We start from the raw sequence: 23,228 nt of genomic DNA on the forward strand, positions 1-23,228 counted from the left end.
TTCATTATTCAGAAAATCCATGTTGATGCAAAACATGTCGCTATAATTCATTTAAAATGTAATAGAGAAATAATTAACACATTGTCCCCAATTTTTGCCTTTCCCCATTATTTTTGGATTGGAACAGAGTTCTTTCTTTTCCAAAAACATTTTTATTAAATTTTAATAAGCATGGACATAAAGTATTAAAAATAAACAATATAAAATATAACTATTTACACTATATACAAACATCCATCCATGATAAACATGTTTTTATCCAAGAAAGGTAATCAATATTTATCTAACAATCTCTCCAATTTTTGGCAAACTAGTCTTTTGTGTGTTACATTTCATGATCTCTGATAGTTTGCATTTCTTTTTTACATACAGATTTTGCTATTGAAATAAACTCAGTAAACTTAAGATCTTGCTTATTTTTCCACTTCGATGTAATTATTTTTCGAGCAATAGCTAGAATTAACCAAAGAACAGGTAACTGATGTCTAGGAATTACACTTGGGGTAGGGTTGACCGTTGAACAGAATTCTTGAGCAAACAAAAGTTTAGAGGTATGCCCGAGAGTCAGGATCAAAGCTTGTGCAATACCTCTAAAAGAGGCACAGTTTAGATGTATAGTATGTACTGAGCTACTGGCCATATCCCTTCACTAAGAATTGCATGGTTAAGTGGACTGAATGTCAGTGCACAACCAATTACCACCATCATACGGTGCAGTAGTGGCATGATGTCTTCAAAGGGAGCTCTGCTGGCTGTTTCTGTATTTTATTTTATCTTATCTAAGTGAAAAGATAAAATAGAAAAAAAAAACTTCTTGCAAAGCACCCCTTCTGTGCTGACCTTGATTCAAGGAACCCCTCAGAAGTTTCGGAGGAGCTCAGTTTAAGAACAACTGCCCTAAATTAATACACTGAAAATGTACATGTTCTCCGTCTTTGCCTTTTACAACAGTAACAAGGATTTATTAGAAGTATATTCCTCTTTGTAAGCACCTTATATACAAATAAATGTTGAAAATAGTAGCTTTGACATTCCCAAGCGTACTCGGCTGATTAGACTGGATATGCTCATTTACTGCTTTGAAAGTAAATACAAGGAAAGGCTCACACCCGCACAAATCTGAGCAGGAAGTTAAACTGGGGCGGGGAATAAACCAGCTAGGGCGGGCGCCACTGAGAACCCAAATAATGATTTGGGTAGTGCGCCTGCTCGCCGCTAGAATCGCTGTTTTGTGTTTTCCCCTCCTCAGCTGTTCTCCGGTTGTGTATGTTGTGAGGAGTGTAGTCTACTGGTTGTGGATATGTAGAAGTGGTGCAGACTTGTAAGAAGCTGTGTCTTTTGACAGGATATATTAATTTCAGTGAAAAGAACCTGAAGAAGTCACGGTTTATTCGAGTTGCTACTCAGCAGCCACGGGGCTGAGATTGGAAGAATTCGGCTTGAATCTGTGGAGCCTGTCGGCCCGGTTGTCTTTTTTCGTGACACACAATGGGACTTGTTTAAGCCGTGCTGGCCTGAGCCCCCGCTGTCATCCTTCCCCACACAACAGCGGCGGCTGTCCTGGAGGCTTGTCACTTTGTGGTCGTCGAGGCAGCAGTGCGCGACTGGAGAGTGCCTGCCGCCGTCTCTCCGCCTCTCGTCATTCAGGCCAGTCTCAGCCCGGCCGCCATGTTAATGCAGCCGCCGTTGGCAGCACCCTAAGTTCAGCGAGAGCAACGGCCGCCAGTTGCCTGGTGGTGGCACCGACCAACAGCGTCATAGTCCGGATTGGACCGGCCCCTCCACCGGGCCTGAGCACTGTGTCTGCTGCTGGATAGTCGCCATGGCAGAGGCTACTTACTCATGGTAAGAACGGTGTCTCTTTGCTTGTGTATGGGGTATTGTGGGATTCGTTATGCATTTTTGTGTTGGGGAGTTAGTTTTTGCCCCCCCCCCCCCAACCATACGAGGTGTCAGTGCTATGGGGTGTTGTAGTCATAGAGTTATGTAAAACAGTCTTTTGGGGGTGATCAGGCCGTGTTGGTTGTTAGCGAAGGATACGAGACGTTCCCTTTTTGTTCCCCATCGTTTTTGTGCATGGTGGTGGGGTGTTGAATTCCGATTTCCCGAGTCTGGTGAACTTGACTCAGCGCTGAGGGGAGGGGGGGGGGGTTATTGCAGTTACTGTGCTTTGGACGTGTACAGTGGCAGATGTCAGTTGCTGCCGGGCTGTTGTGTTATGTGACAGCTTTCTCAACCCCACTTACTTTATTGGGGGATATGTTTGCTGTTGCATCACAACTAGCAAAGGCATCCGTTTGGGAAGTGCACTTTATTCCGGGATTCTGTTGATGTGTTCTTGCACATTTTTTGAGGGAGGTAGGTTGTTATTGTTTCAGGTGCAGAATGTAGTTGCAAACGGCCTTGTCTAGGCAATAATTTCTCTAGATCTTAAATGTCATGTTGTTAAGATAAAGCAAGTCTCTGTAGAAATTTGAAAATGGGGGATATTTATTTTCAGAGTGGTAAATATGCCTCAAGCCCGCCTTTGTGTTTGGAAAGGGGCAATTGCAGCTGTGTATTTCTTATCTTTTTAAAGTGTATTTTCTTTGTGGTTTATAGTAATACCGTAACTGTTTTGTGGAATATACGGCAATAAAAAACGCAAAGCTGAAGTTTGTACACTAATGGTCTCTCACTTGGCAGTTTTAAGCCTCTTAGTTTTTAAGATGGAAGTAATAATATGTACTTAAAATGCAAATTTGCAGTTGTCAAAAATTGATCATGAACTGCACAAAACATTTAGGTTTGCGTGGTTATGGTTCTCACTAAAGGAGAATGTGCATTTATTCTTTAACATAGTAGGTGGTCAGGTAGACAGCCATAGTAATTTTTTTACATCCGTATGGATTTGATTCTTATTGGCATGGGATTAAATAGGATTACATGATGTACTAAGCCTTGTGTAATCTGCTACTGCATTGGACTCCAGTTTTGCTACTGTTGTAATTTTTTTGCACATAGTTTATATAAATGTTAAGTTGCGTACCACTTATGGCAGGTACCTTCCTGTTTTTACAGAGTTTAGATTCATTGCACTTAAATTCAGGTGTAGGCAATTCCGGGACCTGACCTGGACGCAGTATGTGGGATTTACTTGATAATTAACATCATAGTCTTACTTTTTGGCAGAAATTCTTAATCTGTCAGGAGATTGATGATAAATTTAGTCAGTGCATTTAAAATACATGTGCGTGTTTGGTATTACACAATTAATTGCTTGGGTTTTGGAATATCTTGCAAAAAATAGAAGTAACTTTTGTTGGTCCTGCTTCCTAAAGGCTCTCTAGGATTGCTCTCGGTTTGTGCTCATTTTGCATCCAGATAGGAGAATCTTGTTAACTTGATATTTGTCATGTTTTGACAGTTCTTGTGCCCTAGTGTTTTGACCCTTCTGGGTTAGGGATACACAACAACAGATACAAATGTGGCTTTCTTCTGGCCTACTTCCCTCTAGGCTTTGCACGGTTAATGTTGCCTTTAGTAACGTGTAGCCTATTTAATTGCAAGGACAGAAATGTTTTTGCGGCTACTAGCTGGCTGGACTTAATGACTGAGATAGCTAGCAGAGGGCATTGTTGTTTCTCTGTATGAGACTAAGCATAAAAATTAGTGTGTTATTTTTTTGCGGTTTTAGTAGTGTGCGTTTGTGTTGACTTTAGATGGACTGGTTCACAGACTATTTTCAGCCATGATCTGGGCTAGTTAGGTGAGGGAGGAGCATAGGGTGACCTAAAAGAGTGGAGGAAGATGCACACGTGGATTATATCTTGTGTAGGAGGGCCAGTTTGAAGGAGATTGGAGACTGTAAAGTGGTGGCTGGAGAAAGTGTAGTTAGGCAGCATAGGATGGTGGTTTGTAGGATGACGTTGGTGATCAAGAAGAAGAGGAGTGTGTGAGGGCAGCACCAAGGATCAAATGGTGGAAACTGAAAAGGGTAATTGTGAGGTGGAGTTCAGGGATGAGTTAAGACAGGCACTGGGTGGCAGTGAAGAGTTACCAAATAGCTGCGTAACAACAGCAGAGCTAGTAAGGGAGACTGCTAGAAAAGTGCTTGGTATCACATCGGGACAGAGGAAGGACGACAAGGAGACATGGTGGTGGAATGATGAAGTACAGAAGAGTATACAGGTAAAGAGGTTGGCAAAGAAGAAGTGGGATTGTCAGAGAGATGAAGAAAGTAGACGGGAGTATAAGGAGATGAGGTGCATGGCAAAGAGAGAGGTGGCGAAGGATAAGGCATATGAAGAGTTGTATGAAAGGATGGACACTAAGGAGGGAGAAAAGGACCTGTACCGATTGGCTAGACAGAGGGACCGAGCTAGGAAAGATGTGCAGCAGGTAAAGTTGATGAAGGATAACGAGGGAAACATACTCACAAGCAAGGAGAGTGTGTTGAGATGGAAAGAGTACTTTGAGGGGTTGATGAATGAAGAGAATGAGAGGGAGAGAAGGTTGGATGATGTAGGGATAGTGAATCATGAAGTACAATGGATTAGCAAGGAGGAAGTAAGGATAGCTATGAAGAGAATGAAGAATGCTCAGAATTAGTCCAAAATGATGATAAATACACCGAACCCACAGACATTGCCAACATCCTAGCTGACAGGTTCAGCGCAAACCCCCCCCCCCCACCCACCAAAAGGGCAAATATCTATCCCAGCAGAGTGCTGCCCCCCTGACATCTCAGATGCTCAGGTAAGAGCCGCCCTCTCCAAAGCAAAAAAAACACAGCATCAATGGGACCAGACTGTGTTCTGGGCTGCGTCCTACATGAACGTCAAGAAGTGCTAAACCCAAACCTAAAACTACTGTTCAATCTCAGCCTTACTACAGGATATGTACCCAAAGAGTGGCGTACAGCAACAGTGGCCCCTCTCCACAAAGGTGGTTCCTCAACGGATCCTGGAAACTATCGCCCCATAAGCCTGACTAGCTTGGTCTGCAAAGCTATGGAAAGGATCATCATGGACCTCCTAAATAAAGATATTGGGGACCTACAGACACTGGATCCTACCCAGTTCGGCTTTAAGGGCAGATCCTGTCTCTTAAACCTGGTCGATTTGTTTGAAACAGTCACCAAGGCCATTGACGAGGGGAAGGTGGTCCACACAGCCTACCTGGACCTCGCAAAAGCCTTCGATACAATACCCCACTCGGGCATTATAGATAAGCTCACCAGCTTAAATATAAACCTCATGTCACTAGATGGGTTGCAAACTGGCTCAAGGACAGAACCCACATGGTTAGAATTGCTGGAGCCATGTCAGACTCCAAACCAGTTACAAGTGGAGTCCCACAAGGCTCAGTCCTGGGACCTCTCTTGTTCGGTATATATTTCTCGGAGGTACAGGCCAACACGGAAGGACTGTGGCTGACCAAGTTCGCAGATGACTGCAAACTGGGCGCCATAATAGACTCTCCAGCTGACACAAGCATCCTCCAAAAGGGCCTCATAGAAACAGACAGCTGGTGCCAGAGCCATGGCCTCAAGCTAAACGCCAAAAAGTGTATAGTCATCCCCTTTGGCAAAAACAAAGTGCCCATAAATTACCGCATAGGTAGTAATCCATTAAGTACAGAAGAAGTAATTAGGGACCTGGGGACCCAAGTTGATGGCAGTCTCATTTATTTATTTTATTTATTTATTTTACATTTGTTAACCGGGATGGTCCGACTGGATACATGTCCTTTTTCAGCGGAGGCCCGGGGAGAAAAGCTCCAACAGAGTTACATTGATAATTAGGTACAGTAAATGAGCTGAAAGAACTTAACAAAAACATAGGCTATTTACATACAAGTACAAGACTGCCATTACTATTTCTGAGATTACTACAAATGTAACATTAATAACATATTAGCAAGGACGGTAGGCAGTATAATAACATAGTTAGACAGGATACATATTTCTTTATCACAGTATACAAAGTACTTATCATCTTAGCTAGTTGTTTATGTTTTAGTTAATGGCACAGAGCTAGTCTGGGTTTGAGCAAGGACATAGCCAGTGTGACTTGAAGTGGAGTTTTAAGACTATTTTTGAATTGACTTAGAGAAGTTGCAAGCGTGATGTTATTTGGGAGAGAGTTCCATATTTTACCAGTGGTGTTGGCAAATAGCGCGTCACCACCTAGGTTGAGAGATTTAGTTGTTTGGACAAGGAGTCTGTTTGCTGAGCGAAGGCAGCTTAGATTGAGTAGGGAGTCATTAAGTTTTTTAGTGCTGGGGTATTCTCAGGTTGTTTAAGGATTTTGAAGGCCTCTATGAGTTGGGACTGGTGAAGGTGTGGGAATTCTATCCATCCAAGCTTTTTCAGGTTAGTACAGTGGTGTGTTCTGTAGGGTAGGCCTGTAACGAACCTGGCAATGTGATTATAGCACGATGAGAGCTTGGCCAGATCAGATTTGTTGAGTGAGGACAGGAGAGGCATATAGTAGGGTAGAGAGAAGGTGTGAACAGGCTGTGGCTGCCCTGGCATTCGGGGTAAGGAAGGCTTTAATTCTATATAGGGTCCCAAGTTTCGTGTTGACTGACTTAATGGATTGGTTGATATGTATATCAAATCTGAGTTTGTCATTGTTTACTCCTAATAGCTTTGTATAGGTGTCTGGGGAGATGATGGTCCCATTATTGGATTTTATAGTGAAGTTTTCAGTCGGAGATCTATTGGTTGGGTAGAAGAGAAGTAACTTGGTTTTGTTTGGATTTAAGATCAGGAGATGGTTGGCAAGCCAGATTTCGACTTTGGTGAAGCTATGTTGGGTGGTAGTTAGTAGATTTGCAAGAGAGGCATTGGAACATATTATAGTAGTCATCTGCCTATTGAATGCAGGTGGCTTCAGGGATGACTGTTTGGATGTCGTTTATGAAGACTGAAAAGAGGAGAGGTCCTAATATGGAACCTTGAGGAACTCCTATGGTATTTGGTAGTAGGCAGGAGAGCTTGTTTTGCCACATTACTGCTTGTTGTCTCCCAGTGAGGTAAGCTTGAAACCAGTCAAGGGCTGGAGTATCTAGATACAGGGTTTTTAAAGTATATAGAAGTTAACTGATGGTTTACCATATCAAAGGCTTTCGATAGGTCCAGGAAGAGAGCAGAGGATATTTTTTTTATTCCGGTTAAGATTAATGTTTTCAGTAAAAGAGGAGGGCAGTGGTTGTACTATGATGGGGTCTGAATCCATGTTGAGAGTCTGTGAGTAGTTTATTTTGGGTTAGATAGAGCATTAGTTGGTTGTGCATGCACTTTTCCATAATTTTGGCAAGTGGTGATAGTATGGCTGTAGGTCTATAGTTGGATAGTTCTGCGGATGAACCTCCTTTGTGGAGTGGAATAACATAGGATATTTTCCAAATTGAGGGGATTGAGGCCTCGGTTATGGTTCTGTTAATTAGGATTGAGATAGGGTAGGCTACGACATCTGCAGCAATTTGCAGGTATTCAGCCGGCAGAAGATCGGCTGAAAGGGTGGTTGGCTTCAGTTTTTTCAAAAGGGATCTGATAAAGGATGTGGACACTGGCTGGAAGTTAAAAGAGAGTGGTGAGTCGGGTATAGTGTTTATAGAAGTGTGGGGAGGAGAAAGTTGGTTAGCTAATGACTGGATGGTTTATGTGAAGAAAGAATTGAATGAATTTGCTATATCTTCTTGGCTCTTGTCAGATAATGTTCCTGGGGTCGTAGTAGTGGATTTGCCTGGTTGGAGAAGTTTATTTATGCCTGCCCAGTACTTTTGAAGGTTATTCTGATGTTTATGTTGCAGATTGTAGAAGTAATTTTTCTTATCTAGTATGATGGCTTTTTTAGTCTCATTTCTAAGTTGTTGGAATTTGATACGATCTAGGGGTAGTTTGGTAGTGCGCCATTTATCCCACGCTTTGTCTCTAGTTGTTATTTTGGTTTTGGTGTCTGTTAGCCAGGGTGATAGTTGAGTTTTAATTCTTATTGAGCGTTTAGGGGCATGCGAGTCAAGTATCATTTGACAACCACGTGGCCAAAGTGGTTAGAAAAACATTTTATGTAGCCCACCTAATCATGAAGGGATTCACATCTAGATCAGGGGAGGTCATCGTGCCTCTTTACTCATCCCTCATCAGGCCCATAATTGAGTACAATGCCCCTTTTGGGATGTACCTTACCAGACACCTGCAGCGACTGGAAAGACCCCAAAAGTACCTCACCAAGAGGATCAAAGGGCTCAAACAGATGCCATATGCTGCCCGGTTAAAGAAACTCCAGCTCTACTCACTGGCATACCGCCTGCTCAGAGGCTATCTGTGCCTGACGTATAAAGCCATGTCCAACCCGGAATTAATGGACATGCTGCACCTCAGAAAACCCAAATCCCATCGAGTTACGCGCTCGAGAGACTTTAAACCTCCGCACTGAAATAAATAGGACATGCTGGAGGGACAGATTCATAACCCAGAGGCTCCCTTCACTCTGGAATAAAATCCCAGTCCAGGTTAGGCAGAGTCCCTCATTTCCTCTGTTCAAGAGGAATCTTGATGAGTGGGTGGGAGATCGTAGGTTTACCCCGGGTTTCACTTCTGTGTCACTGTTAGACAGAGGCACAGTATACTAACCTCGAAAAAGGGCATAGCAAAATTAATTTAAAATGGGTGGCGAAAGCCAAACACACTCTGGCTAGGCTTATAAATGCCCTAGGGCAGATAGCCTAGTATGAACCTATGAATGGAAAGGCTGTTGGCCCAGATGACATACCTGTGGAAGCATGGAGGTGTTTAGGCGAAATGGCAGTGGAGTTTTTAACCATATTGTTTAATGAAATCTTGGAAAGTGAGAGGATGCCTGAGGAATGGAGAAAAAAGTGTTTTGGTACCGATTTTTATGAATAAGGGTGATGTGCAGAGCTGTAGTAACTACAAAGGGATTAAATTGATCAGTCACAGCATGAAGTTATGGGAAAGAGTAGTTGAAGCTAGGTTAAGAAGGGATGTTGTGATTAGTGAACAGCAGTATGGTTTCATGCCGGGAAAGCGCACTACAGATGCGATGTTTGCTCTGAGAGTGGTGATGGGGAAGTACAGAGAATGTCAGAAGGAGTTGCATTGTGTTTTTGTAGACTTGGAGAAATCATATGACAGGGTGCCTAGAGGAGAGTTGTGGTATTGTATGAGGGAGTCAGGAGTGTCAGAGAAGTATGTAAAAGTGGTACAGGATATGTACGAGGGTAGTGTGACAGCGGTGAGGCCTGCGGTGGGAGTGACAGATGCGTTTAAGGTGGAGGTGGGGTTACATCAAGGATCAGCTGTGAGCCCTTTCTTATTTGCAATGGTGATGGGCAGGTTGACAGACTAGATCAGACAGGAGTCCCCATGGACTATGATTTTTGCAGATGACATTGTGATCTGTAGTGAGAGTAGGGAACAGGTGGAGGAGACCCTGGAGAGATGGAGATATGCTCTAGAGCAGGGGTGTCCAACCTTTTCAGTTGCAAGGGCCGCATTGAGTCAACAGAAATGGTCTGGGGGCAAGTGAGGACCAAAAAAAAAAAAGGTCTCACATAAACTGAAGAGCAGTAATCCAGTTTTGCAAACTTTGTAATGCACCAGCCATACTGGAGTTTTAAAATAATTAGCTATCCTATCATAAAACTGCTATTAAAACGACTACTTAGGTAAGGGACATGCACAGCACCAATATATGCCAGTGCTTCCTCAGAGTGCAAGAATTCCTACAGCAGTATGTTGCATCCTACCCTCACCGGAAAATTACATGTGGCCCTCTGCAGCAATATTCATATGAATTCCCAAACAGTCTGTAAGCCACCCTTATGCATGTACCTCACAGTAAACAGCAGATATACATTGCAGTATGATAAATGTGCCCCCCATCCACACACAGCTGGGGCAAGGAGCCTCAGCACTATTATGCATCTTGCTCCATTATCTGAAATGCCACTGTATCCGTAGCATACATTTATTTAACATTTGTTTACTGAGAAAGTCCAACTTGGAATGAGCTAATTTTTAGCAGGGGCCCAGGGAGAAACGCTCCAGATGCATGTCATTGTAATGTGGGAGGAATCCGGAGTACCCAGAGGAAACCCACACAAACACAGGGAGGACATGCAGACTTCACACACAAGGCACCCTAGCCGAGAATCAAACCGGACAACCTCTTGCTGTAACGAGACAACATTAACTGCTGCACCACTGCGCTGTATATCCCCACATAACTGTCGCATATTTTTCTTGAGTATTTTAAAGAAACAAAATATCTGAGTGAAAAAAATATTCTAATGCACTTCTTCATCCACACAAACCTTTTTAAATATTCTACACTACAGAGATAATGTCTGTCCAATTACCACCCCTTGATGCACATCACCACTCCTCTACTACAACTTCTTGAAGGTTCTTCAGGAAGAACATTTTTGCCAGAGCACCAAATCTGCTAAGATTGTCCACAACTCCTTCCTGAATAGTAATCTACATTTCTAACCCAAGCAACACATTACACATGCGTTCTACAGTGAAATAATCATAATGCGATCTTTCAAGGTACGGTACATTGAATAAAAAAAAATTATAAAGCAGCAGTGCACCATTTCTCACAGTGGCAGCTTGCATTGTTAATAGTGAAAGCACTTCAAATGGGAATACCTGCCACATTTGCATAGCACAGTGCTAAATGGTGAACTGTTCACAACCTGAATAGTGCATACAGCACATATAATAGTAACATGCTCAGCCTGCAAAGTATGGAACAAGACAATGAAAAAACAGTAACCAGTACAGCTTCACAAACTGTAGCTATAATCAATGTGTAAATAAATTCTATGAGCTGCCTGAAATCAAGCCTTATTAGAATAGTACTGTATCCACTAAAAATTTACTCCACTTAATTTCATTTGTATCCTCAATCTCGGTCAATTGTCACATAATAAAACTTAAATCACAAATCTAATATGAAATCCACTAATACTTATATTATACTTCAAGGAATTATGAGCTGATAAACCTAATGGCAGAGAAATGGCAATATGTGAAACTAATCTCTCATCATTTATCACAATCAAAGTGAATATCTTGTCCTTTCTTGTATAATATTCAACAAGTTGAGTCCCTCCCAATAAGCTAAGATTTTAAAAAACCTATTAGAATAAATGTTACTACCAAAGTTTTCCAAATGAAATTTCCATAATTAAAATCCCCCAGAAGGATAATTTTATTACCAATTAATGTGGTACCAAGCATATCAAGAAAATAATTACAAAACATTTTCTCCAAGCTTGGGACTAAGATAACATGCAATTATTCTAATTAAATCACGGATTCCAAGTATCTACCACTACATTTTTTTCACAGCCACTGGAGATCAAATTAATATGAATCGCATCGTTGATAAGAATCATGGCTCCCCCACCCTTTCCACTGTTTGTTATACACTCATATTTAGTACATCCATTATAAAATGAATTTATTGCATTAGTAATAAAGCTGAAGAGGCAGATGGTTGCCTTACAAGAAAAATTCCTAAATTCCATAGGTTCCCGCTGTTCACGAACTATGATGCTGCTTACCTTCACTTTTAGACAAGAATAAAGTAGGTTAATTTGTTGTTTGAGGAGAGTTTCACAAGTGAGGAGTCTACGACTTACCTGTTACTGCAGGAGATGTGACTGTATTGTAAAAATAAATATAATAATCCCCCTTCGCCGCGATCACAATCCTCTTCCTTCTATCAAGCTGTTAACTGTAGTGTACTATGTATCCAGCAACGGCACGCAAAAAATGACCGAACGGTGCTTTGGCGCATGCACACACCAGCTGAAAGACGCTGGCTTGAAAAAAAAGGGAAACAGGTAATGTGGCGCATGCGCACAAAAGCTAAAAGACGCGGACGTGAAAACACACGGAAAAAAAGGTGTAATTTCTATTTAACGGGTGCTTAACAGGTCGCGGGCCGCATGGAAGAGCTCTGAGGGCCGCATGTGGGCCGCGGGTTGGACACCTCTGCTCTAGAGAGAAGAGGAATGAAGGTCAGCAGGACTAAGACGGAATATATGTGTGTGAATGAGAGGGAGGATAGAGGAATGGTGAGGGTGCAAGGAGTAGAGGTGGTGAAGGTGGATGAGTTTAAATACTTGGGGTCAATAGTTCAGAGTAACGGTGAGTGTGGAAGAGAGGTGAATAAGAGTACAGGCAGGATGGAGTGGGTGGAGAAGAGTGTCAGGAGTGATTTGTGACAGACGAGTACCTGTATAAGTGAAAGGGAAGGTCTACAAGAGGGTAGTGAGACCAGCTATGTTATATGGGTTGGAGACAGTGACATTGACAAAAAGGCAGGAGTTTGAACTGGATGTGGCAGAGTTAAAGATGTTAAGATTTGCACTGGGTGTGACGAGGGTGGACAGGATTAGGAATAAGTATATTAGAGGGTCAGCCCAGGTTGGAAGGTTTGGAGACAAAGCTAGAGAGGCAAGATTATATTGGTTTGGACATGTGCTGAGAAGGGATGCAGAGTATATTGGGAAAAAGATGCTAAGGATGAAGCTAACGGGTAACCGGAAAAGAGGAAGGCCTAAGATAAGGTTTATGGATGTGGTGAGAGAAGGCATGCAGGTGGTTGGTGTGACAGAGCAAGATGCAGAGGGCAGGAAGAAATGGAAACAGGTGATCCGCTGTGGCGACCCCTAATGGGAACAGTCAAAAGAAGATGATGATCTGGGCTAGTTAGGCATTCGCAAGTTTTGTTGCATAGTTAACAGTTTATTTGTATAATTCAGAAAATTTCACTTGCAGGATAACGATGTGATTTGGGAAGGGTAAATACTGATGACAATGAGGTGATGTAGCTCCCAGAATGTTATAGCAGTTGTGTGGCGTTCTGACCTTTTCTGAAGATACAAATTGAAGCATATAGTGTTTCTCTTCTTTTTTCCAGAAATCCATTTATAGCTAAATTAATATACAGAAGCATGCATGCTTTATTGATTGACTGATCAAGTCCAGCATTACTTGAGCAAATTTAGTTTGGTTTCAAGGAACATGGCAAAAGCTAAAAAATTCACGAAAAGAGAACCAAATCAAGTAGTTAATTATTTTTAATTAGCCGTAAGTCACATAAGTTAGCGGAACAAAAGTCTTTGCATTGACGCACATTTTTCCGAACAGTACGAAGCAGGACACTGTCCATGTTGGACATTCAGTGAATTGTCCGGGGGGGGGGGTTAATTTTGAGGGATGTGTTATTACGTAATGAAGTAAAATCAGGGCTATATTAGATGTAGTACCAAACTGATATCTGTAGGTTACGTGGCTCTCAGTCTCTGACTTACTTCCAGAAATTAGGGGCACTTTAACTATATAGTACAAACAACTTACGAAGCTGACATGGTAAGTGGAGAATGTGAGCTTTTGTGCATTTTTCAGAAGTAAAAGAATTCTATAACTTACTTTATTGTAATCAAGTTTTACCCACCTCATTTTCTCACTAAATCACTCATTTTAGGATGGATTGTGATAAAGTAAAATTGAGACAAAATGTAAGACTGCCAAGAAGTATATTTGGCGTTTAATGGGGAAACTTTGTAACTCACTGTTTTGTTTTTTGCAGTAGAACAGTTTTGAAGTGTTAACATTGGAACTTGGACCTTGTATAACAGTGATGGTGAACCTGTGACATGTCAAAGGTGACACGCCAGCGATCGCCAACACCCCGAGTTACCAAAAACATTGCTTTTACATTCATTGCTAATGTGAAGTGCACTGAATTTTGTGCCAGGAGCTTTTGACATGCTAAACCCAAAAGGTTCGCCATCACTTTTGTATAACCATGTTAAAACTATCCTGAATATGTACTTGCGAGCAGTCCAGTGTGTTCCATTATTCCCAGCAGTGGTGCAGTACAAGTGTTTGTACAGTTCAGAGTGAGATTTCATTTGCAGACACTGATTATAATTTATAAAATACAAGTGAAAGTAGTGCACTGTAGTAGCTTACAGTTTAAAGAAGGCAGCATGTAGATTTGTAAAAACTAGACCTAGAAGAGATTGACAAATTAATAGTAAGCACTATTTACATATTTACTGTATGTATCTACCATTGTACTAATGTAGTTTAGAAATTTACTGTAGGCCTGATTAGCCATTGTTAAACTGGTGGTGCTTGTATTCATTGCAGATAAATTGTAGCCCTTTTCTGAATGTACTCAGTTCCTGGTTTTAGAACAGCTAGTGTCTATTTACTGAAAGCCTGCTAACATTTGTGTAGTCTGGCCTCAGGTATGTTGATTCAACCATGTATAGTTAATAAGTTATTTTGATCCTTCAAAAAACGGAAACAAAGTATGTTGAAACCTCCGTAGAACAGACAAGTGATTTTGACAGTTCACTTCGCCATGGTGTCCTTTTTGGTTTATTTGTGTATTTTCAATAAAGTAAGGAAAATATTGTGAAGAAACTGAAATGTGTGGTTAGGGTGTTTGTCTTGCCTGGTTCAGAGATTTCTTTTCCCTTCTCTTCCCCTAGGCTGACTCTAGCAGAAGTTTTTTGTCTGGTCAGGGTTATGTGCCTTGTGTTTAAGCCTATGATTGGGCTAGACTACTAATCTCCTCTTCAAGAAGTTTGATTGCTGGGGGGTGGCCAAGATGGTGGCAGGCTAACAGCTTCGTGTCTCAGCTCTGCTATTTGAGTTATATTTCTGAGAGGAAATAAGTTTTTGATGATGTAGATTCTTCAACTTTGAAGATATCTTTTCTAAGATATTAGACTATTTCATCTGGAGGTTAAATATTCTATTACCTTAATTCCTGCCAACATTCAAACAGGGCTTTCTTTGTTCATTCTTCAGAATGAGTTATTCCAAAACTAATTCACAGGACTTGTCATTAAAGAAAGAATTAGTCAGTTCTTAGCATACAAGACGTCTCTATAAAATCGGATAAAATGGACAATAAACTAGATTTATTTCAAAGGAAAATGTATAAAAGAAATGGAACAGCTACATGAAATAATACAGCAGAAGACATTGATCTCTGGTATGGAAGATGCACTAAATATTATAGAGGGAAGGATTTCAGAAGAAGAACATAATATTGAATTTTTATTAAAGCAAAATATGTTTATGAAATATATTGACCTTGAAAACTGGTCTAGAAGGAACAACGTATGCGTTTATAGCTTGCCTGAAAAAATAGAAGGTGACAGTATGGTTAATTTCCTCACACCCTGGCTCCCTAAGACCTTTTAATCTACCAGAGTCATCGTTTTATGGGATTGAAAGAGCACATGGGTCTGTTGTGGTCCCTACAGAATCAAGAAGTAAATTAAATACAAATCAGAGATCCATAATTGCGAGATTTTCCCCTGCTAGGATAAGGAATTGATATTAAAAACTGCTTGGTCAAATTCTATGATTTAGAGTAAAATAAGGTTTGACAGTCTTTTTCATCTGTGATTTCAAACGAAAGACTTCTTTGATAAAAGAATTGAAGTGACTGATGGAAGTGTACTTGTCTAGCTAAGCTAGATATAACTTTTTTTTCTTACAGAATGTAGTAAAACATTTGAAACACTGGAATCGGCAATGTGCTACAGCGTTTTGGAACAAACAAAAATGTAATGGAGCAAAATAGGGTACTTGCATATTATCGCAGCAGCATTTTTGCGGTTGAAGAACTCGCATACTTCAAGTGAAATGAGGGCATGAAAACAGATTTTTAGGTTTCCCTCATTGTGGTACACATCTGAGCATGCATGTTCACTGCAGGAATTTCCCAAAGTCTAATGAAATTCGCATATTACAACTGAAACGAGGACTTGAAAAAAGATTTTCTGTAATTGCGGAACACTTAATACAGCCTGTAACATCTTGGCCATATTGAATGCTTTTGCACTTTAACAGTTTTACTATTTGCACTTCCAGACAGAATTATTTCTTCTCCAAACCGGCCAGCGATAATACCAAAGTACTATTATTTCTAATGATTGACTGCACTGTTTTTAATGCAAATGTCTACATGTAATGTACAATGTGGTCATTTTTAAGCGAGAGACTACAGATTTAGAATAGCACGCATTTCTTGATCCACTTCAGAGGCATCACCATTTTAGTTTAATAAGCAGATGTGCAAAGAGGGCTACAGTTTGTAGAACCTGGAGCAATCTGTAATTACACATTCCATTTTCCATCACAAATCAAGCATGCTTCTGTAATGCATGGTAATCAGGAAGGTAATTTTTTTACATTGTTCTTCTTGAAGCTAATCCAAACTTTGTCGTCCGCAAGGAGGAGTTTGAATGACTTAGTGTTTTAATGCTCTCGTTTCACTGAAAGTGTGCAAATTACACAACCGCGAAAATGTGGTTGCGATAATACTAAAGTATCCAAAATAGTTCTTTGAAAAGACTAGTAGAAAATAGGGTGGAAAACTAAGACAGTGTCATGTTTTTTCCTCCTCTGCTCTTTTTGGTTTTATGTTCTTATATTCTTGGTAGTACTTTCCATTTTACAACAAACTATAACTCATTCGGGCAGAAAAATAGAGAAAAAAAAGGAATATACGTGTGTGTACTGTAATAGCCTGCACATCTGATTCTTAAAATATATAGATATATATATATATATATATATATATATATATATATATATATATATATATATATATATATATATATATATATATATATATATATATATATATATATATATATATATATAAAATCTATATATATATATATATATATATATATATATATATATATATATATATATATTCACTTTGAATCATCGAATGTTCAGAACATCGACGTTCTGATCGAGACCAGAACATCGATGTTCAGAACATTGAAAATTCAAAATGAACCGTAAAAAACAAAATCACAAACACTGTTGTGCACGGGGCTTTGCCCCTTGTGCCCCCTCCACACCCCCTACTTTAATATTCCAACTCTGAGATCGCACTACAGTGGGGTAAGGGAAATCTCCCGTTTAGCGCTACCGCATCTATATATAGATAGATAGATATAGATGTATAGAGATAGATATAGACATATAGATATATATATATAGATATGTATATATAGATATAGATAGATATAGGTATAGAGATATATATAGTTACTATGTGTGTGTGTGATATATATATATATATATATATATATATATATATATATATATATGTATATATAGATATATGTATATATAGATATATATATATATATATATATATATATATATGTATATATGTATATATAGATATAGAGATATAGAGATATATATAGTTACTATGTGTGTGTGTGTGTGTGTATGTATGTGTATATTCACTTTGAATCGTCGAATGTTCAGAACATCGACGTTCTGATCATCGAGACCAGAACATCTATGTTCAGAACATTGAAAATTCAAAATGAACCGTAAAAACAAAATCACAAACACTGTTATGCAGGGGGCTTTGCCCCCCCCCCCACAGCTCCTACTTTAATATTCCAACTCTGAGATCGCACTACAGTGGGGTAAGGGAAATCTCCCGTTTACCGCTATATACGGTAGCGCTAAACGGGAGATTTCCCATACCCTACCTGCAGTGCCAACACTCAGATGGCACACAACATGCAGGGCACCTTACTGCCCTGCATACACACCCAACATTCCACAATCTCACTTACCTGGCACTTCCACTTTAAACCTTCAATGTTCTGAACATTCGATGATTTAAAGGGAGCCCATATGTACACACACGTGTGTATATTTTGTATATGGATATATATATTGTGTGCGTATGTCAGTAAGATACAAAATGAAAGGCATAAGATAATACATATGGATGAATTGAAGCGGTCAGTCCAGTATGTTGCATATTATAATATAAATACAAAATATCCGAATACAATTTTATTGACTGGACAAGTTTCAACAGCTGAGTGAAAAACATTCAGATTTATAATTTTTATATTTGTCAATACTTTGCTTTAAGGTACATCATTAGTTATGCAGTAATAGTTGTAGGTGTTATGGTTTCTTTAAGTCTAATTTGAATTTTTGGTTTCCTTCTATTTTAAGAATTAAATGTAATTAGTGTAGTGAATAGGTTATGTAGAGTTCTCCTCATTCAAGTAATCCTGAATGAAATCTTGAAAAGTATCAACTGGGGAAATACTACAATTCCGTTCCCTCGATGATGCCGTCAAGCTCAAATCAACATTTCTCATGACCTTAAATGGGTAGCCATCTGGCTCACTAGACCCACCAAGCAACTCATGACTGCTAGGAACAAATCATGGAAATTATGGCAAAAAAAAAAAATGAACCTTTTTTCTGATCTTACGATTTAAGCAACTCCATAATAAAGTAAAACGTGCTGTCATTTAAAGACAAAAAAGAACACTACCCAAGTGTTTTTTTTTTTTTTTTTTTTCCCCAAAATAACCTAAACAAAACCCAAAGAAATTCTGGCAGTCTGTCTCTGGTAAACCCAGGTTCAAAGAACATCTGTCCACTTCCAGACAAAACACCTATTGAAGTAGCCACTTTTTTTTCTCACTCATTTTTTTGTCAACACTATCTAATCTCACTGCCACCTTTGCTCAAGCTAACTGTAATACTAACTCTCTACCAATCTATCTTCACAAAAGACCACTACTCCTCTACCTAGCTTTTATTTTTCTCTTATGCCTACTGCTACTATAACAAAACGACGTCTCATGCTCAAACCTGGCACTAATGCTTCTGACAACTTGCCCTCCGAATACCTTCAAATGTCAGCTAAAGCCATCGCTTACCCTGTCAGCATACTTAACAGTTCTGTCCAAGAGTCCTGTGTACCCAGCATCTGGGAAAAAAACGTGTTTTCCTCCTTCACAAAGGTGGCGACAGCACTGACATTTCCATCTTCTGCTCTGTTGCTGTTCTCTCCTCTCTCTCTCTTAGATATTGGAAAAATGCATTCGCATTCAACTTCTAAGCTATCTACTTTGACAAAATCCTTCCACCCACTCAGCATGGGTTTAGGCTTGGCCACATACTACAAGAGCTCTTGTATCCTTCATGGGCATAGTTAACCGAGCTTGCGATGCAGGAAAAATTGTAGCCTTACTCTTACTTGACCTATTTAAGGCCTTCAGTACAGTCTCCCATCTCTAATTACCTTCCAAGTAGACAACACACTACCAAATGGCAGTACTCTTTTTTTTTTTTTTTTCACTCCACACTTACTTAAGGCTATGTAGTACAATATGCAGATGATTCAGCCATCACCTGCACTGCCCACTCCATATCTGAACTTCATCAAATTGCCCAAAATGTGTTCACATCTACCAAAACTTGGATGACCCATAACCATCTTGCCTTAAACCCTAACAAAACACTTGTATTATTCACTCCTAAGAAAACCACTCCCCTAAGCAAGATGGGTTTCACAATACACACTCCAAGGTTAGAGGTTGCCTCATACAAAGCTTACTAGGTGTCTTCTTAGATGAAAATGTAACATTTGACCTGCATGTGCAAAATAGTATTACAAAAACGCAAACATTTGGTATTCTCTACAGACATAACACTTCCTCAGCTGCTCTACTAACGTCTTCCTCAGCTGCTCTGATGTGAGGGCCAACTTAACCTTCCAGTTGGCCAGATGCTCTACTTTTTCAATCTCAAAACGGTGGAACTCCCTCCTGTTTCCAGTAAGGACTACCAGAAATGCTTCTTTCAAAAATTCTCTACAGCAGTACCTCTCCACTCTATGGCACTCATGTGCCAACTCTGCACCTCCCAAAATTTGATTCCCTAGTTACCACTACTTTCACTTGTATAGACTTGCTCTCTGTCAAGTCTACGTACAAGGATGACTAGTCATAAAAATATTATCTAGGACTGCTATGTTGTAATATCTACCAGATACTATATTGATGTGATAGACATGTACTCCTATGTTTTATTTCGGGTTTGATATGATTGGCGTATACATGTGTGCTGTATTTTCAGATCTCTGGTGTTCTTTCAGAGCATATCTAAAGAAGTTGTTAGTATGCTTACTACGTTCCTGTAAGTTATTGGCATGTTTAGCTTGGTATATTTGACTGATTTCTGACCTGTGTATTCAATTGTATCTTTTTTTTTTTGTGCTGTAATGAATGTAGTTGATTTTACATTTAAGTATACAGCTGTTACTTGCAACTCGTGTATTCAACTGTGATTTTTCTATTGTATGTTTTTGTTAATGTGGAACTATTCTCCCCGGACCTCCTGTGAAAATGGGCTTACTTTGGCCCAGTGGACCGGCCCAGTAAACAAATGCCTATTAATATATAAATTTCATTATTTTATTTTCTAAATATTCTTGAAACAATTATAATAAAATATAAGTTATTAGTTTAATATTTGATCTGAAGTAGTTAACTTCATTTTATCTGCAATCTGTGGGTATTCTGATCCGAGCCGGCAGCTTTACAAGCATCTTCTCCAAGCTCCTCCCCCTAACTCACCATGATCTCTTGCCTTCCCTCATTTCTCGTTTGCCGCTTTGTGCATCAGCATCGTGGTCTCCTTAGCTGTGAGCCTTAGGGTTATTGTAAGTGCTTTTCGGTAGATATTTGTGCAGAGAGAGTTTTCTCAGTTCCCTTTCCTCCCCCTAAACGCTTGTTTGGTTAAAAGGTAGTTATAGTGTAGGCACTTCTCTGTAGTGTGTGTGGTCAATAGTGTGTTGGGGTTTGTTAGGTGTGGCTGCTTTTGTGTTGGAATGTCAGAGCAGCCCAAACCTACCTTCAAGAAATGCACAGTGTGGCCATAAGCTTTCACCGACGGATGGTAACACTCTGTGTGGTGTTTGCCTAGACATAGCCCATTTATCTGCCCAGTGCAGTGTGTGTGCTGGATTTAATCCGAGGGCCCTGAAAGGTAGGAAGGCCAAACTGGTGGCAAAAGGCCTACTCCCAGCTTCCATTTTGGACAATTCAGCCTTGGCAACTCCCGTCCAACCCTCCCCTCAGGCTGGGACTCTCCCTCCTGCTAGACCTGCTGAAGGGGATGTGAAAGGGAGACGCAAATGAGACAAGGATTCAGACAGGAGGAGATACTGAGAGAAGAAAGGGGATAGGCCCCTTAAACTGTCTCCAGATCGGGAGTCCTTCCCTAGCCTGCCTTCCAAGGTATCGAGACCCATGTGTCTCTGGAGTCAAGGCCTTCTTCCAGACCTTTACAACGACCAGCCAGCTCCGAGTCGGTTGCTTCCTCTCGCTTGACTTGGAGTCTCTCTGAAATGGATATGGACAGTATGATGAGATTTATTCGGACCCAAATCCAGATGGGAGTCTTGCCAGGCCCCTCTCCCTCTGGAGAGCGGGACCTTTATGCCATTCTTTCATCTGATTTCTCCTTCCCCGATCCGGCCTGCGGTTTTGGTGTTCATGGATCTGAGGATCTTCAGATCTGGGGATTTGGCGCCAGTGGTTCCTCCAACCTCGACTCCGGCGATTTGCCTAGAGTTCCTTTGATCCGACCAGTTCAGATCCGAGCAGCTGTTGGGGCCGAGGACCGGGAGTCTGACCCGATGGGATGGAGGTGTCTTCGGCACCGACCTTGTCGGATCCATGCCGTTCCTTCGGAGCTACGGCTACCCTAGCCTCGTCCCCGGTCCTCACAGCGGACCCAGGGAGTGCTTCCTCCTTGTTGAGTGCTAAGGAGGTGCGCTCTCTATCGGCGTTCGTGGTGGAGTGGGTTCACTCCCAAGGATTGAGACCCCAGCCTATTTCCTTGGATTCCGTCCAGACTCCCTTCAGCTTGTCTCAGGGATAGCCTGTGCTAGAAGAGCCCAAGGCGGTTCCCCTGGAGGAAACCCCGTGACTCATGAGCCCTCTTCAGAGAGTCCCACTGAAGAGGGTCTTCGTAAGCGCACATGCAAAAGGAGGCAGCTGGACTCAGAGTCCCTTACAGAAGACACTGATTTAGATGAAGGAGAATGTTCCCCGAGGTCACCTCCCGAGTTTGTCTCCTTTGGAGACCTCATGAAGATCCTCCGCCAGAGAGGAGGTTGGTCAGCTCCAAAACCTTCTGCAGATGAATCGGTGTTCCTGGAGGCTTTTGGTACGGGCCCATCTATGTCCTGGGTGTCCCCTCTTGCAGATCCCTTGGTGGATCTGATCACCATGCGGGCATAGAAAGAGCCTGACACCATAGAACAGATACCCTTGGTGGATCTGATCACCATGCGGGCATAGAAAGAGCCTGACACCATAGAACAGATACCTAAACGCCCGGACAGGATTCTTTCTCCACCCTCTGTCAGATGGGCATGGTATAAGGGATCCCCTGTGGATGCTATGGTGGTTGCAGCAGCCACCAAGAGGGAACTGGCTCAGGAAAGTTCCTTGGTCCACCCTCCGGACATAGAGTCCAGGACGGTGGATCAATTTGGGAAGAGAGTATATTCTTCAGCAACGTTTTCCATCCCAGTGCTGAACTACCTGGCACATGTTATACGACTGCAGCAAGACCTAGTCACGGAATTGGCTGAGTCTCCACCAGAGTCTTTGTCGCCAGAGGACAAGCATCTGTTCTCAGTGAAAATGTCGACTCTGAAGTCAGTATCAAACATGTCCATACACCTCCTTTCCCATGCTACAGAAGGAGCAACTAGGACGGCTGGAACCGGTGTAGCTATGAGGCAACACGCTTGGCTCAGACTGTCATTTTGCGGACCCCTTCAAGGCATCTTTGAGTGCTCCCTTTGATGGTTCTTCTTTTTTGGGAAGACTGTGGCACCCTTGTCCAGAGTGAAATAGATGGGAGGGCTTTGTCTGCTGTCTGAGTCTGCTTTTCCAGCCCTCAAAGATCCTTTTCCAGGAATCTGAGAGGGCAAAAGATGTGGTTCTGGAAATCGGAGTTTTCCCGTGACTCTCTGGGAAAACTCTTCCCCTAGAGTCAGAGGTGGTCTGAGGAACTTTGGGTCTAGGGATCCCTTCTCTGACAGGCCCGCGCAGCAGCCCAGAGAGGTTGCCAGCCTGTCCTAATCTGGAGGCAGTCTGGGGAAGATTTATCATTGCACCCAACAGCTTTGGGAGTTCATAACTGCAGATCGTTGGGTGCTTCAAATAATATCCAGAGGTTACACCATCCCGTGTGTTGCACCTCCCAGATGTCCCACCTGCTCAAAGGGAGTTGGCAGTGCTAGAAGTTTCCAAGCTGCTTCAAAAACGAGCCATCGAACCGGTCACCCCCCCCACCCAAT

At 41.3% G+C, this 23,228-nt stretch overlaps 1 protein-coding gene across 1 annotated transcript in view; it reads left to right on the top strand.

Annotated features, from left to right (window-relative positions):
* Nucleotides 1–1,196: 1,196 nt before the first annotated feature.
* The window catches only part of SPPL3 (signal peptide peptidase like 3), a 1,529,337-nt gene continuing 1,507,305 nt past the window's right edge, over nucleotides 1,197–23,228 (top strand). Inside the window, exon 1 of the mRNA XM_044069819.1 lies at nucleotides 1,197–1,845. Within this exon, the coding sequence (XP_043925754.1) occupies nucleotides 1,823–1,845 (23 nt within the window). The 5' untranslated portion in view covers nucleotides 1,197–1,822. The remainder of the gene's footprint in view (nucleotides 1,846–23,228) is intronic.

Source organism: Protopterus annectens, chromosome 4.part0 (genome assembly GCF_019279795.1).
Source record: "Protopterus annectens isolate FY-2018-M chromosome 4.part0, PAN1.0, whole genome shotgun sequence".
Taxonomy (NCBI): Eukaryota; Metazoa; Chordata; order Ceratodontiformes; family Protopteridae; genus Protopterus; species Protopterus annectens.